Raw genomic sequence first — 16,034 nt, 5'->3', positions numbered from 1 at the left:
GGTCAAATGATGCTCCTAAGAACTAGAACTGAAGGTCACTGCATTCTGGCCCAGGGTCGTTTCCACCAGACCCAACTCCATCGCTGTCTACCACACATGTGATGGAGAATGAGAAGTAGAACAAAGAACACTGGGTTCTCTCACTGTCCCTGTAGTCATGGACGAGTCACCTTTCTCTCTGGGCCCCAGTTTCTCCATCTCCGATATGAAAAAGGCTCTTATATGCCATCAAAATACCTTTCTAAAAGGTGCTGCTACAACTGATGTCAAAGCGTGTACTGCCTATATTTTCTTCCAGGAGTTTTATGGTTTCAGGTCTTACATTCAAGTCTTTAATCCATTTTGAGTTAATTTTTGTGTATGGTGCAAGACAGATAAAAATTAGACTATTGGTGGTGAGCACTTTGCAGTATATACAGAAACCAATAAATAATAATGTACACCTGAAATTTCACAATGTTATGAACCATTATGACCACAATAAAATTTAAAGAAATCCTTCTAATTTGCAAAGAGATATTAGCCCTCCCATCTTTATTGTGGAACTATTCACAATAGCCAAGAGGTGGAAACAACCTAAATGTCTATTGATGGTTGAATGCATAAAAAAGAATGTGACACACGCACAAAATGGAATATTATTCAGTCTTAGAAAAAATCCTGCAGTATGAGACAACATGGATGAATCTTGAGTACATTATGCTAAGTGAAATAAGCCAATCCCAGAAAAAGAAATAATGTGTGATTCCACTTACATGAGTTAGGAAGTACTTAAAATAGTCAGACTCAAAAGAGCAAAGAGTAGAATGGTGGTTGCCAGGGGCTTGGGGGAGCGAGAAAGGGAGAGTTGCTAATCAGATGGTGTAAAACTTCAGTTATGCAAGATGAGTAAGTTCTAGAGATGTGCTGTACAGCATTGTGCTTATAGATAACAATACTGTATTCTTCACTTAAGAGGGTAGACCTCATGTGAAGTGTTCATACCACAATAAAATAAAATTAAAAAATAAAACTCAGTCTATGAATTTGTGGACAAAGAGAAATGCTCAATCCTCGTGGCATAAAGACTCCTTGGATGGATTCTTTCTAGAAGCAGTGACAAGCAAGCTGGAGAAAGGTGCTTTGAAGAGTTGAAAACAATCTGTTGCTACTGTGAACCATTTCTATCCTTGGGGACTGATTATTTAATGTATCATGTATTTAATGAATTGCTAATTCAACCTTCCTAAGGAAATCAAAGAGCTTAAAATTCAGTCTTATTATTGTGTGGCATTGGGCAAGTCATTTAACTTCTCTGTCCATTAGTTTCCTCATCTATTAAATGAGGATATTGATAGTAGCTACTTCATGATAGTGTTGTAAGGATTAAATGAGTTACTCATTAACTTTTTGTTTAACCCCGCTTCGTAGACAGGTGGATAGATATGTAGAGGAGGAATTGTCAGCCAGTGTGGTCATCTATCAAGGTGGTGTTGGAACCTAAAATGGGTTCTGACACCCCTTCCCTTTCTGAGACAGGCTTCAGCAAACCTAATGCCATCTTGCTCCATGGAGTCAATGCTCTGCGTGATTGGGTCTCATTAGGACTTTATAGATTTTGGGAGAAAGGAACCTGGTTTTATAACTGCTTACAGGACTGGGACTCACAGATTTCTTGGCTTCAAGTATCTCTGATTCAGCCTAGTGTTTAAGAGCGTGAGTTTGAGAGTCAGAGAGAGCTGAGTCTGAATCCTGGCTCTGCCACTTCCAGTTCTGGGAAAGTCATTTACTCTCTCTGAGATTTATTTTCATCTTATAGAGAGAAGAGTAATATGAGCTGCCTTGTGGGGTTGTGGTGATGAGTAGAGGCTGTGCATGTGAAAAAGGCTCCGTGCAGGGCCTGGCACACAGTAAGGGCTCAGCACACTGCAGCTATTACTGTTATTAACCCCTACAGCACTGTCTCCCAAAGAGGCCTGCACTGGAGCCACATTTATGGCAAGTAGTTTACATGCTTTAGTTTATTTCAGTCTCACATCGATCTGATGGTAGGCACTACTAATATCCCCATTTCACAGATGGGAAAAGTGAGGCTCAGAAAGGTTCAATAACCAGCTTGAGGTCTCACACTGAAGAAGCAGAGGTAGGATTTGAACTCGGGTTCCAGAGACCATGCTATTTCCTGATTCATGGTTGTCTTTTGAGCTGTGCTAAAATTATACTTGTATTGAATTCCCCCTTCCTTCTCCATCAGCACCTTTTCTATTCTGCTGCTGGCCTTTGCGAAACTATGTTGAAAAAAAAAAAAAAACCTTTAACTCCCTCCTGTGGCTGTATAAGATACTGATTTAGCTTCCTGGTGACAATCCAGACCCTGTATTGCCTTTAAAAGGTTTGACTACTCACATACAGTGTCCAGCAGATGGTTTTACATTCCCTTATACAGAGAAAACAATTAAAAAATCTATAAGCCTTTGAGTGGTCAAACCCCCTCTTTACCATGCAGTTTATAATAATTTATTTTGATCAGGGAAGGCATGAGGGGTACTTTGCTCTGAGTGGGAGGAGGAGATCCTACTTCTGGGATAAACTGAGAATGGCATTGCTGCATCAGCCTGAGTCCAGCGAGGTTCCTCAACCCTGAGCCCTGTTGGAATCACACTCAGAGCAGACTGAACGTCTCTGGCCTCTCACCAGTTGGTTTCCCAGTTAGCACTGATGGTATGTATCGGTTCCGCCGGGAACCGTCACTGAACCGGACACAAAGGAGGAAGTTATAGAAGGAAATGACGTATGCCTGGTTTTCAATTTAGGGAGTAAAAACTCCCTTCTGTGTGGCACTTTATGGTTTGCAAGACTCTTTCACCATCATTGTCTCATTTAATCCTTCTAGCCACACAGCCAGCAGGGCCCATGTTGTTATGTCCTTTTACTCAAGGACACACACGCAGGCTGGGTTGAGACTCTCTCCCAGGGTTTCTGAGTCCAAGCCTCATGCTCTTTCCATATTTCCGCACTCCAATCTGAGATAGTAAGCAGTTAAATATTGACTAAGGATAATCTGGGCGTTCAGATGAGAGAGAAATTATTGATGGAAAACACTTCACTCTGGGAGTTCTGCATTCCACGTGCTTGTGTAAGTTGTTACTTGTCTGGAGGAAGTGGATTGCTGAGCTGTGAGTTGGACAATGCTTTTGTCTTTGATGTGGTCATCCGCCACCAACTTGATATCTGATACATACCCTAAGACTTCAAAAATGCTTTATTGAGTAGAACTGTGGGCTCGATCACAGGAGATTTGTTCTCTTCTTCCCCCCACCACCACTCCCAAAACCAAACACTATTAAAAGTTCAAAATCATGACTGGATAACTAAATTCATGGAGAAAGAATTTTAACATGAGATAATAATGATACAATGAAGTCTAGGGCTGTAGCTAAAAGCAAAGCTTACATAAAAATAACATTTTTGTAGTGCTTTTCAGCGTACCAAGCAGCATCACCTAAACAATTTCATTTGATCTTCACAACAACCCTGTGAAGTCGGCATGATCCACATCTAACAAACAAGGAAACTAAACTTGATGAAGGCTAAATGTTTTGCCCAGGGTCACCATTAGGAAGTGGCAAGTTCAGGACTTCAGGCCTTTTGACTCCACATTCTGTGTTTGATTTGGAATTATTTACTAAAACCTCTGGAAACGTCAAATAATTTTTGTAGGGAATTCCTTAAACCCTCTGTGCCCCTACTGTAAGAAGCTATGATAATGGTTGGTACATAAAAGTTGCCTTCTCACGCTGGGTCTCCCTTGGGCTTACAAGCAGCAATTAGTCATGATTCCTTTTCTGCAAAGTTTGTGGATATCAAGTCTATTTCTCTCTTATGGTTAGATTGAAGCAGGAATCTAAGTTATTTGTTTTCATGGTCACCCGTCTCAGAAAGACAGAGGGGCAGGGTTATTTCTTGAGAGTTCCAGCTACATGTCCCTTGTCAAAAAATTGGAACCAACTCCCACTCCCTAAAAAATAGAAAGAGAAATAGCAAACATTTGGTGAAAGGATCCATGCTATTTCTTCAGAATGCTCTAGATTTTCTCCCCAGAACTATCCAGATTCTTGATGAAAATATTTGGAGAGCCTAATGGCTCATGAAGTTTTGGAGAACATGGACATCTTCAAAAATATCTTGGGGATGGTAAAGTATGAGTATGGATAAACAGTAATTGAAACAGCAAAGTTCAGCAGGATTCAGACTTGTGACTGTGGGTTCAAGGGAACGAAATGTTCCCTATTCGTGCTTTTCCCCTACAAGCTTCTTTCTACATCCAAAAAAGGAGTTTAGAAGGGAAGGTTGTGGCTTTTCACCTTCAGGTGGCATGGCCAAAAACAATCCTAGAACTTGTCTGACTGGCTCTAATGAAGAGCATAAGTAAACAAGACTTGAGTAAACAAAAGAGAAACCTGCCTATCACCTGTGGAATCACGTAATGTAGGTCACCTTCCTGGGCGCTTACACATCAGCTTCGTCCCTCAGATAAATGGGATGTGTGCTCCCAGAGAAATGTCATTTTTTTATCATGTTGGCAGCAGCAACTTAGGGAAGGAGCAGAATGAAAGATATTCTGTCTATTAACGGGGACCCACTGTAGTGGTAAAGAAATGAAGTACCTGAAGGGACTGGGGAGTTCTTAAACCTTTCTGGCAGGAGGAAGAATTGGCCTCTCTTTCGCGAAGCAGGGTCATTTTCATCATCTTGGGATGTTAGACTGTGGCGGGTCTGGTGATGAAGCAAGGCCGCACATGCTCATGAGAAGAAATGACTTTCCCGTCCTTAATCTCCTTGGTGATGGTGCAGATTTTAACCAGGATCCGGGACAGGCCTCCACGGGCTCTGCAGGGCTTGCGTACCCCACGGGGGGCTGAGGATGATGTGTAAACTGGGGCTGTGCATTCTATGGCTCTGGCCTTCCTGGATATGCAAGTTGAAGGCTCACATTTGGTGGCACACGGGTTACAGGGAAGCCTAGAGAAAAAACAGAATTTTACCTGGGATTGAGGGCAGGCAATGATGGCCATGGAGAAAAATGGCAGTGGTTAATTTTCCAGTACTCAAAACAAGTGCTTCCTAATGCTTATTCACTCATTTTATACAGTCTTTAGTGGAAGAAGAAGAATCAGGCTAGATCCATGGGAAAGCAGCATCCTAGGGTTAGAAATATTTAGATTATGTAAGCCGCCATTACAGTCGATGCCACAGCATTGTGGACGACCACACCAGGAGTCAAAGACTGGGGTGGAGCTCAGCTCTGTCATTTGTCAGCTGGTGACCTCTGGTAAGTCAGCTAACTTTCCTGAGCTTTAGTTTTTCATCTGCAGAATGGATATAATGGGAACTAAATTGATAGAATCAACAGTGATAAGGGACAACTGGAAGAGATTATTATCTGAGGAAAGGAAGTTAATCAGATATTTTCCTTGTCAGGGAGTCATTCATAATACTACTGATCCCCATCTGTCGAAGAGTCCTCGGTGCTTCATCAGGAAGCTCCAAAGTGCCCTCTGGGTGTCTCTAAATGAATCATCTTTAGAGAATTGGATTTGGAAGCTGTTAACAGCAAGAACTCCTTTTAGAAAGCCTCATCTCTCTTTGATGATTCCAGGCACTCTGGTATGTTGTAGCTCCTCGAAGCGATAGCACTGGTTAACACTGTGCTAGCAGCCTGTGGACATGCCAGTTAAGACAATGCTGTGAGCAGAGTTCACTGATTTTTGGGGGGGAGGGAGGTCTCCTTAGCAACTATAACTAAGTCTGCATTCGGAGTGTTAGTTTGGAGTGGGTTGCTTCAAAGGGCTCTGTGTTCTAGGTCAGTTCCTTAGGGGTTGGTTAGCTTCTTATCATTTAAAAACATTACAACTTCTACAAAAAAAATGCTGACACATGCATATGTACATGATGCTATTGGCATCAAGGACAAGTGGGTGGACAAGATTAGGGGTTTCAGTGTGAGCAGAATATTAATCCAAAGGGAGCAGGATTGTCCTGTACAGTCTCATGAAATTCAGATGTCATCTCAGTGGGGAAAAATCTGTAAGTTGCCAGGAATGTTTGTCTTTGGGGAAACTATTTTTTACCTAGTAATTTTTTAAAACTCTAAGAAGCTAAAAAACCTATAAGGAACTAAACTGGTGCACTGGCTCTTCAAAAGAACTCAGCTCAGCTAGACTAGGTGACAAGTGTAGGTGCCCAAACGCACAGCTGGAGAGAGTGTATGGACCTTTCCATCCAAAGCTCCCCATTACTAGCAAGAAGATCAAAGCACTTGTCCTGTGTTGCCGGTGGTAGTACATATGTGTGAGTGGGCATCTTCTTCATAGAAGTTGTTTTTATTTTACATACTTGCCGTCCAAGCTCTCCAGAAGGCTGCGGTATGCGGTTATCTCACACTCCAGCCGGGACTTGACATCCAGCAGAATCTCGTATTCTTGGTTCTGTCTTTCCAGGGCACATCGGATCTCTGCCAACTGAGCCTCTAGGTTATCGATCAGACACTGGATCTGAGCCAGCAAGGCCGCATAGCGGGTCTCCGTCTCCGCCAGGATGCATTCCTGGGAATCTCTCTACCACGGAGGAGAAAAGGAGGATTTATAATGAGCCCAGGTCACTTGTGATCTGTATCATTTTAAACAGTGGTTTCTTTATGACAGGTAGTAATGAATCTCCAAGCCCTCTTAGTACATCCTAACCAAATAAATCCAAAGACAAAATGATCAACTATGCTAAAGTTTGCTTTCCTTTGGCCTCTTTTTTTTTGGCCTCCCTTTAAGTGTTTACTTCTCTTCCTCTTTCTTAATCACTTGACAATCTCCTACCAGATTTTCCTACTACCTACGTGAGAAAAAACATTCCAACTTATTTTGCACCTAGTATTAAAAACACTTACCATGGCACCTCATTCTATGAGTGTGTGTACCTTAAAAAGGAAGGGAGCAGCATTTAGCCGTAAATAATTCTCTCCCCGGATCAATTCCTTTCTATGTAAAATATAAGAGTTGAAACTTTGATGATTAAAATTCTTTCCTGCTCTATCATTCTGTAAGTCTACACATAATGGAATTTTAGGTTTTAAAAATCTATTGTTTGCATGATGATTCCAATTTTTATAGATGAGAAAACTGAGGTTAAAGAGGTTAAATGAGTTGCTCAAGGTCACGTGACTAGCTGGTGACAAAACCAGCTTTGGGGTAAGGTCTTCCTAATACCCTTAATATCAGAGCATTTAGAAGTTTTCTACTTCAGAGAAGCAGTAGAATGACGCAGAAGTGGCTCCAGCTTTGGAACCTGCATTCTTGCTCAGACCCTTATTTCTTTTCTGACTTTTGACGAGCTACTTAATGCCTTGAGTTCTCAGTGTCTCCATTGATGAAATAGGCGAGGTGAAACTTATATTGGATTTGGCTTGGGAAAATCACCTTCGCTCTCTGAGCCATGTCTGTAAAATCGGCTTAATAATTATGCCATCTCCCTTATAAGATTATTTTGTAAATTTGATAGTTTGTAAAAATTCTTTGCATATAGTAAAATGCTCTCTTAGTGTTTCCCAAAGTGTACTCCATGGATCCTTATTGCCATGAGATTCTCTTAACAAAAGGAGTCCACAGTCAAATAAGTTTTGGAATGCTGAATACCAGATAGCCCTTTCTTGGCGATTCATGATGTACATCAGCTTATGAAAGGCCTGCAGGAAGGTATCCTGTTTAACCTTTGTTTAATCTAGCATTTCCCAGGCTTATTTGACCATAAAGTCCTTTTTTGGCAATAGACTCTTCAACAAAAACAGAGAAACTGTTGTTCTGAGGGACACAATTTGGGAAATATTGCAACACACAGGTGTCAGGGGCTGTTGCCATCACTGCTGTGCTAGGCTTGGTCAGCTTGTCGGGTACCATTCGATGCTGGGCCTGAAGTTCAACCTCCAGAATGTTCATAGTGCGTCTCAATTCAGTGATCTCCTTCTGGCAGTATTGCTGCTGCTGAGAGCTTGTCACCACCTGCTGGTTCAGCTCCTCCATCTGAAACACAGTCAAGGACCATGGATATTTTGAGGGAAAACATGACTTTGATTAAAGGGCTCCTGGAAATACAATGTCAACTTTTTGTTTTTGACTTTTCTACCCTCCCTACCTGTGTGTTGAACCATTGTTCCACATCTCTGCGGTTTGTCTCTATGATAGACTCATACTGACATCTCATTTCTTGTAGAACCCGGTTTAGGTCAACAGAAGGGGCAGTGGTCACTTCAATGTTGAGTCTGTCTCCAAGCTGGCTCTGTAAGGAATTGATTTCCTATGGAAAGAAAAAGAATGTGAAGTCACTTGGTGAATAGATGACACCCTTGTGTTCTTGTTTCAGCCTAACAGCTATAATTTAGCTTAACTGAGTCTGAAATTTAGCCCACAATAAAGGAATACATGATTTATAGGTGCTATTGAGATGCTATAAAACGACTTAAGGCTATTTCAGATATGACTATGTGTTCAAATATATGCAACATTAAAAGGAATTGACTAGCAAGATGAGGGTTTTAAAGAATTTGGATCATTTCCAGGAATGAGTAATGGGTGAAGAAGCATATAGGTGGAATTTACGAGAGACCATAGTCTCTATGATGCCAATATGGGCTTATGTCAATATTGACTTATACCAGTAGTTGCAGATGTCTGTGTAGGGTTGCTTACAAAAAGACAGGAAACCTGCAAGGACAGGAAAATTGGGTCTCTTCCTTCTCCTGGAAAAGCTGGAGAGGACAATGGAGGCTTCAGATATTGTGTTATAGGCAAAGGATTTGAAACACATTGAACCAGTGGTAGTAAGAATTATGAGGGATAAAAAATAGAGTAATGTCTAGTGGGGACACCCTTTGTCAAGTTCAACTCAAAGGAATTGATGGTATGTTTAGAGGCTTAGCTTGTAACGACTCTCTTGGCCTTTCTCTAACCTCATCATGGTTGTTTTTGAGGCAAAGGAGCTCCTCCTTCAGAGACTGGAGTTGTGCCTCCAGGTCAGCTTTGCCCAGGGTCAGCGCATTTAGGATGTGCTGTACGCCACTGGCATCTGCCTCCACCAGCTTGCGTAGGGACACTTCGGCTTCATACCTTTAAAAATGAGACATGAAAAGAAAGACGTTAGAAGGGAGATGGCATGAATCAGGCCATCTGCATTTTCCTCTGGGCCTCTCATTTACTGTATTTCCATTGCAGATTTTATTTTCTTTAGAGGTGAAACCATGTGATAAACTCACCACTTATTTATCATTCCTAAATTAGTTTGCCAGAGTGATGCCACAGTGGTATTCTTGGAGATGAGGGAATTTATCCTCCTCCTGCCCCTAGAGGCAATGCTGTGTAAGTGCAAAGAGCGCTGGATTAAGACACAAAGTTGGTTCCAAGTTTCGGCTCCATCTTGTGCAAGTTGTATGCCTTTGGATAAATAGCTGAACCCATTAAACCACAGCTTTCTCACTTTAAATGGGGTAACAATATATCAGCCCTACCTATTTTACTGAACTATTAATCAGATGGGTTCATATGTTAGAAACTACAGGTACTGTATGCGTGTGAGCAGTTATTCATCTTAATCATTTGTTGAATTTGAAGGTCTTTTGTGGGCTACTGCCAACATGGTATGGGGCAGGACAGGCGGTAGATTTGGGGATAATCTTATTGGGGGTGTTTAGCTTCAGACACAGGGTTAATTCTGCCGTGAACGACAGTGTTGGGTGAGCTTACTTGGCTCTCAAGTCATCGGCAGCCAGTTTGGTGTTGTCAATTTGTGAGACCAGTCTGGAATTCTCAGCCTTGGTACACAAGATCTAGAATTAAGAAATTGTACACACAAATGAGACAAACACCAAGATCTCTTTCTTTAAAAACCAAGGGGCTTGTGTGTGTTTCAATTAACAGCGAAAGGCTAGTTAGGTGTTTCGCAGCTATACTTAGGAAGCTTGGAAAACTTTGGAGAGTCACAGTTTTTGTTATTTTCCTAAAATATCAGCAAAAATTACTTCAATAAAAACTTTCCTATATGTTTTGCTGTTGAAATATAAAATGTATCCTAAATCTGCATAGCATGCCATGACCCGCTAGAATGGAAACACCATGACTGCAGGGACTTTAGAGCATGATGTTCTCCCAGAGCTGGGAATAATGTCTGGTGCACTGTTGTTGGTGCTCAGTAAATATCTGGAATAAATCCGGCCTGTGTGGCATCAGCATATACCCTGCATAGGAAACTTAGGTTTGGTGTGGGAAGAAATTAGGCAATTTGGAGATGATGAAATGAGCGTAAAAGAGGAAAAGTGTCGTGATGTTTGAAAAATGGATAAGAACTAATGTGTTTAGGAACTTCCTAAAACAAAATTCATTTTCTCAGATCCCCGTTTTCTTATTTTTGTTAAAGAAATGACAGCAATGAGTTGTTAACACTTTTTGGTCCTGAGTTATCTGGTTATAACAGCAGAGTGTCTCACTGGAAAATGAAAAAGTATAAAACTCTGAATATTTCCTCCAGAGGATAATTTCATACAAGAGATTTTCTTATTCTAGAAAATATTTTTCAGCACAAAAGATACTAAATCTATTCAAGTTTAGCAAATGACTGTTGCTTCGAGAGCGTCAATCCACAACTTGATTATACAGGTTCCTAAGAATCTTACCTTCTGCTGGAGTTCCTCAATGGTAGTGTAGTAGGACAGGTAGTCAGGACAGATGACAGGGAGCTCTTTGTTACACTCTTCCTGGATTTTACCCTCCAGTTCAGCATTCTCTTGTTCCAACATTCGCACCTTTTCCAGGTAGTTAGCAAGGCGGTCGTTCAAGATTTGCATGGTCCCTTTCTCATTACTGTTGATGCCTTCACCACACTGGCCACAATCATCCAGAGAGGGACAGGTGTTAAAGCTTCTTATTAAGCAGACGGGCGTGAGACACAAGCAAGGAGTGGATTGGCAGCCCTGGATGTGGGTGGTCCTCCGAACGTGGCCAGTTGGTTGGCAGCTGTTGGCTTTAAGACCACCATGCTGGCAGTTGGTGTTAGAAGAGATAGCCCTAAAATCTGTAATCCTAGAGCACCTCTGGTGTGGTGTTGAAGAAGAAATAGTTGTTTTACAACATTTGGTATCCATAGTGTGTGCCCAGCTTTGATTTTTCAAAGTCTATGCTCCCCTGGATGGAAAGCTCAAGCAACTGCAACTGAGTCTGAACTCCAAGCCTCTTGGCTTTTTCCTCTTTGAAGAGCTTATATAGCCTTTCCTCTAGGTGGTGTCACAGCAGGAAGGATGTTTTCCTTTCTAATGTTTATACCAAATCCCATAGGAACATCTCATTAGTCTGCTTTTTACTTGCCTGGGAAGAGTTACCTGTCTCATAAAAATGTGCATTTAGGCTGTTACTAAGTTATTACCCGTCACAACTACTACCTATCATTGGATCCAGAGCTTCACATTATGTCTTCAAAAGGAACCGTCGTCACAGTTCTAACAGCATCCATCATTAAGCAGATGTGAGTATACTAAGTTCATTAAGTCCTTGTTGACCTCTCCACCTGGCATTGAGCTTGATCAGGAATGAATCCATACTTCTTTTCCTTTATTCTCCAGAAAGGGGAAACTATTAATATCTGATAATTATTGGTGAACTTATTAATCAGTATTTTATTTTGTTCTGCCCTGTTGATTTTCCTGTTTTCATTGTTTTTTTGATCTGCCCAATTGTTTTCCCATTTTCATTCGGAGTATGGATTAAAATGTTAGTCCTAAATAAGGCTTTAAAAAAAGGAAATTGCTAGATTCCTATTCTATCTCTCCCGGTCGGGTTTGATCGCTAACAAGAAATTTCCTGGAAAAGAGGCTGGTTACCTTTCGGTTTTTCAAAGCCCACATTTTATAACATTTTTTTGTGCTCCGTTTTTGCTTGTGGTATTATATTAGCCCAAAATTTGTCTAGGTGTTGGTTTATGTTTTCTGTTGTATTATGATTTGTTAAAAGGTATCTGTTCTTTCTCAGGAGTACTTATTCAGCCTTTTCTTAAGAAAGCTATTTGCTCCTGATCCTTTATGAGGCTCTAGGAGAGAATAGTTTCCTTGCCTTTTCCAGCTTTTGGAGGATGTCCACATTCCTTGGCTCGTGGCTCCTTCCAACTTCAAAGCTGCCACAGCCAGTGGAGTCTTTCTCATATAGCATCAGTGACACTGACTCTTCTGCTTCCCTCCTCCACATTTAAGGATCCTTGTGATTCTATTGAGCCCACTTGCGTCATCTAGCATAATCTTCCTATTTTAAAGTCAACTGATTAGCAACATTGCTTGCCCTTTGTCATGTGGCCTAACATAGTCAAAGGTTCTGGAATTGAGGCATGTACATCTTCAGGGGCCCATTATTCTGCGTGTTACACAATGTAAGGGAAAAACACAATTTACAATAGCACCAACAAGTATAAAATATGCAGGAATAAATTTAATGAAGAAGGTACAAGATCTACATGAATAAAATGTTAAAATATACTGAAGGACAAAAAACTAGAATAAATGGAAAGATATATCATGTTCTTGGACTGAAATACTGTATTCATCATTACAAAAATGTTAGTTGTCTCTACGTTAACTTAGATCCCAATAAATTTATTGGGATCCTCCAAAAATTGATTTTTTTCCAAATAGACAAGATAATTCTGAAGTTTTATAAGAAAAATCAAACAAATTTGAATAGCCAGGAAAATTCTAGGAAAGAAAAGCCACAGAGAGACAAATCTTTCCAGATATTAAAATATGTTTTAAAGCCTCAGTAATTAAAATAGCGTAGTATTAATGCATGAATAGTCAGACAGACCAATAGAACAGAATAAGAAGTCTAGAAACAGACTCTCAAACAGCTTGGAATTTAGTATATGATAAATGTGACATTTAAAATCAATGGGGAAAAGATGGACTATTATATGCAATTTGGGGACAATTCTATATCACTTGGGGTGAGGGGCAGGGCAGGGCATGTTGGAATCATTCCTTCCAGTAGGACAAATAACAAATTGATCAAACATTCAGGTGTGAAAAATGAATTCATAAATGCGCTAAAGGAAAACATAGGAGAATTCTTTCATAAGTTTGCAGTCAGAAGACCTTTCTAATAATAATTTAAAATTAAGAAACCATAAAAAACGTATAAATTTGACTATATCAAATAATTTGTACATGTGTGAAAACACAACCTATAAAATCAGAAGACAGACGACACACTAGGGAAGAATATTTGCAATTACGCCACAGATGGTGACCAGAAAGAAAATACAAATGGCACTTAGAAAATGCCTTAGAAAAAGTGCTCAATATCACTCATAAGAAAGGAAAGGTGCATTTAAACTACAGTGAGATAGCATTTTTTTTCCCACCTATCAGATTAAAACAATCAAAGTTTGATAACAAATGCATTGTATTGTGTACAGACTCTTATTTATTGCTGATGGGTGTAAATTTGTACAAGTTACTATAATGCCACTATAATCAACACTGTGTGATATTGGCATAAGGGTTGGCAAATAGATCAATGAAAAAGAATATAGAGTCTATAAATAGATTCACACATTTGCGGTCAATTAATTTTTGACAAAGTTTCCAAAGTAGGTCAATGAGAAAATGATAGACTTTTTCAATAAACGTTGCTGAATCAATTAGGTAATTATACAGCAAAAATTAATACATCTTGAGCTCTACCTCACACTACTTATAGAAGTTAATTCAGGATGAATTAAACACTTAAATGTGAAGGTTACACATATTGAGTTTTTAGAAGAAAACATGGAAGACTATCTCCATAATCTTGCTCTAAGTAAAGCTTTCTAACCCATGGAGAATACTTCATATAAAAATAGATTGAACTTCCTCATAATTAAAATCTTTTGCTGATCAAAGTATGCCACTAAGAAAGTGAAAGGCAAGCCACATCCTGGGTGAAAATATTCATGATATACATTTCTGACAAAGAACCTCCACTTTGACCCAGCAATTTCATGATTAGGTATATGCCCAAGAGAGATGAGTGCATATATACACAGAAAGACTTGTGTAAGAACGCGTATAGCAGTTTTATTCTTAATAACACCAAAATGGAAACAACTCAACTGCTCATAAGCCGGATAATGGATCAACAAACTGTGATTTATTCATATAATGGAGTAGTACTCAACAACAAAAAAGAATGAACTACTGGTACTCACAACAATATGGAAGAACCTCAAAAACATTGTGTTGACCTAAAGAAGTCAGACACAAAAGAGTACAAACAGTATGATTACATTGATATTAACTTCAAGAACAGGCAAAGCTCATCTACAGCGTTAGATATCAGAAGAGTGGTTGCCTCCTTGTGGGGGAGGTGAGTTGACTGGGAAGGAACTCTCAAGGTTGGTATTTTACATCTTGATATTCTATTTTATATCTTATCTGGGTGATTACTTGACCGTGTATGTTCTTAAAACTTCATGGAGCTGCATACTTTGAAGTGATGCATTTTATTGTATGAAAATTATATCCCAATAAATTATGGTTAACATAATAAGTCAAGATTTGATACAGTTGTGTAGCTATATGAATGCTCACTACTTTATTCATATACCTGAATTCAAAATGGATAAAAGATTCACGTGTGAAAAATGGAAATCATAGATGTGATAAAAGAAAACAGGAAAATTTTGTTATAACAATGACTCAAAATCAAGAAACCGTAAAAAATGGATAAATTTGACTTGAAAAAATAAGTGTTTGACATAGTTCAAAATTTAAAAATGTACCAAAAAAAAGACTAGAAGGAAAGCTATCTAATTTAGAACAGAGTGGCTAACCCAAGAAATGGTCAGAGCTAGAATTAACCTATGTCTTTAACATAATATGCAAAAATTGCAAAAACAGCTGTGAAAGGCTAAAAGTAACACAAGAACCCCCAAAGTAGTTATCTTCTACTAAAGAGATTTTCCTACTTAAGTTCCACTTTGATGTTGCATAATCAACCCAACCTGAAAATATGTTTAACTCCTAACATACAACTAGATTAATTAATCTATGTGAAATATTGTATATCATGGAAGGTAGTTGTGTGTATCTTTCTGAGACCAAATTGGATTTAGTTCATTGGAAATTATTACAGATGCTGAGGAAACTGTTAAACAGAAACATTTTTGTTTTGCTACAATCTTAATCAAGGCAGAAAAGAAACCATGGGGAGGGCAGAGAACAGGTGGATGACAGACAGACCGTCTGTGAGACTTATATGGTGGAATTACAGGTGGCTGAGATTTGTGATTTTATGACACTTTTTTGTGCTTTATTTCTGAGTGCCCAAAAAATAGAAATAGAACAGTGAAGAGGAGAACTTTACTCCAGCTTTCCAGTGTGTGTGTGTTTTTAAACTTTTAAATTTTGAAACAATTATAAATACACAGGAGTTGCAAAGATAGTACAGAGAGGTCCCATGTATCGTAGTTCTCCCCAATGATTGTATCTTACTCAACTATAGTACAATTGTACAATCGGGAAGTCGACATTGATACAATGCATGTGTTTAGGTCTATAAATCCTTTCGCATGGGGAGATTCCTGTACCCACCGCTGCAATCAAGATGTGCAGCTGTTCAGCCACCAAAAAAATCTCCTTCATGCTGCGCCTAATTTGTTTTCCATCTCTCTAATTTTGTCACTTCAAGAATGTCGTATAAATAGAGTCATAGAGTATATGACACTTTGAGAGCGCATTTTTTTATTCATCATAATGGCCTTGAGATCTTGAGAACATTTTTGTTGTTTTTGGCTATTACAAATAAAGCTGCTATGAGCAGTCGTTTATTTTTTTTTTCAATCCCTTTACTTTCAACTCACCTACGTGTTTATATTTGCAGTGAGCTTGTTGTAGGAAGCATGTCATTGGGTCATGCTTTTTTATCCACTCTGCCAATCTTGATCCTTTAATTGGTGTATTTAGGCCATTTCAATTTGCTGTGATTACTGATATACGGAGC

At 39.4% G+C, this 16,034-nt stretch overlaps 1 protein-coding gene across 1 annotated transcript; it reads right to left on the bottom strand.

The window, feature by feature from the left end:
* Positions 1-3,223: 3,223 nt before the first annotated feature.
* KRT39 (keratin 39) lies at positions 3,224-14,214 on the bottom strand. The gene is made up of 7 exons (XM_008539625.2): positions 10,691-14,214; positions 9,765-9,847; positions 8,975-9,131; positions 8,161-8,322; positions 7,923-8,048; positions 6,376-6,596; positions 3,224-5,001 (listed from the first exon to the last, which is right to left on the bottom strand). The coding sequence occupies exons 1-7, from the start codon at positions 11,156-11,158 to the stop codon at positions 4,740-4,742; spliced, it is 1,479 nt and encodes a 492-aa protein (XP_008537847.1). The 5' UTR covers positions 11,159-14,214; the 3' UTR covers positions 3,224-4,739.
* Between the last annotated feature and the right edge of the window lie 1,820 nt (positions 14,215-16,034).

Source organism: Equus przewalskii, chromosome 10 (assembly GCF_037783145.1).
Source record: "Equus przewalskii isolate Varuska chromosome 10, EquPr2, whole genome shotgun sequence".
NCBI lineage: Eukaryota > Metazoa > Chordata > Mammalia > Perissodactyla > Equidae > Equus > Equus przewalskii.
This window is presented reverse-complemented; position numbering and strand designations above follow the sequence as displayed.

Bases quoted from the DNA above. Each gene is read 5' to 3' on its own strand.
- KRT39 (XM_008539625.2), bottom strand. From the start codon at position 11,158: ATGGATACCAAATGTTGTAAAACAACTATTTCTTCTTCAACACCACAC. The intron at 8,049-8,160 runs GTAGGGAGGGTA...ACTGTGTTTCAG, and splicing joins AACAATGGTTCAACACACAG to ATGGAGGAGCTGAACCAGCA. The intron at 6,597-7,922 runs GTACCCGACAAG...CCTCCGTGGTAG, and splicing joins TTCAGGCCCAGCATCGAATG to AGAGATTCCCAGGAATGCAT.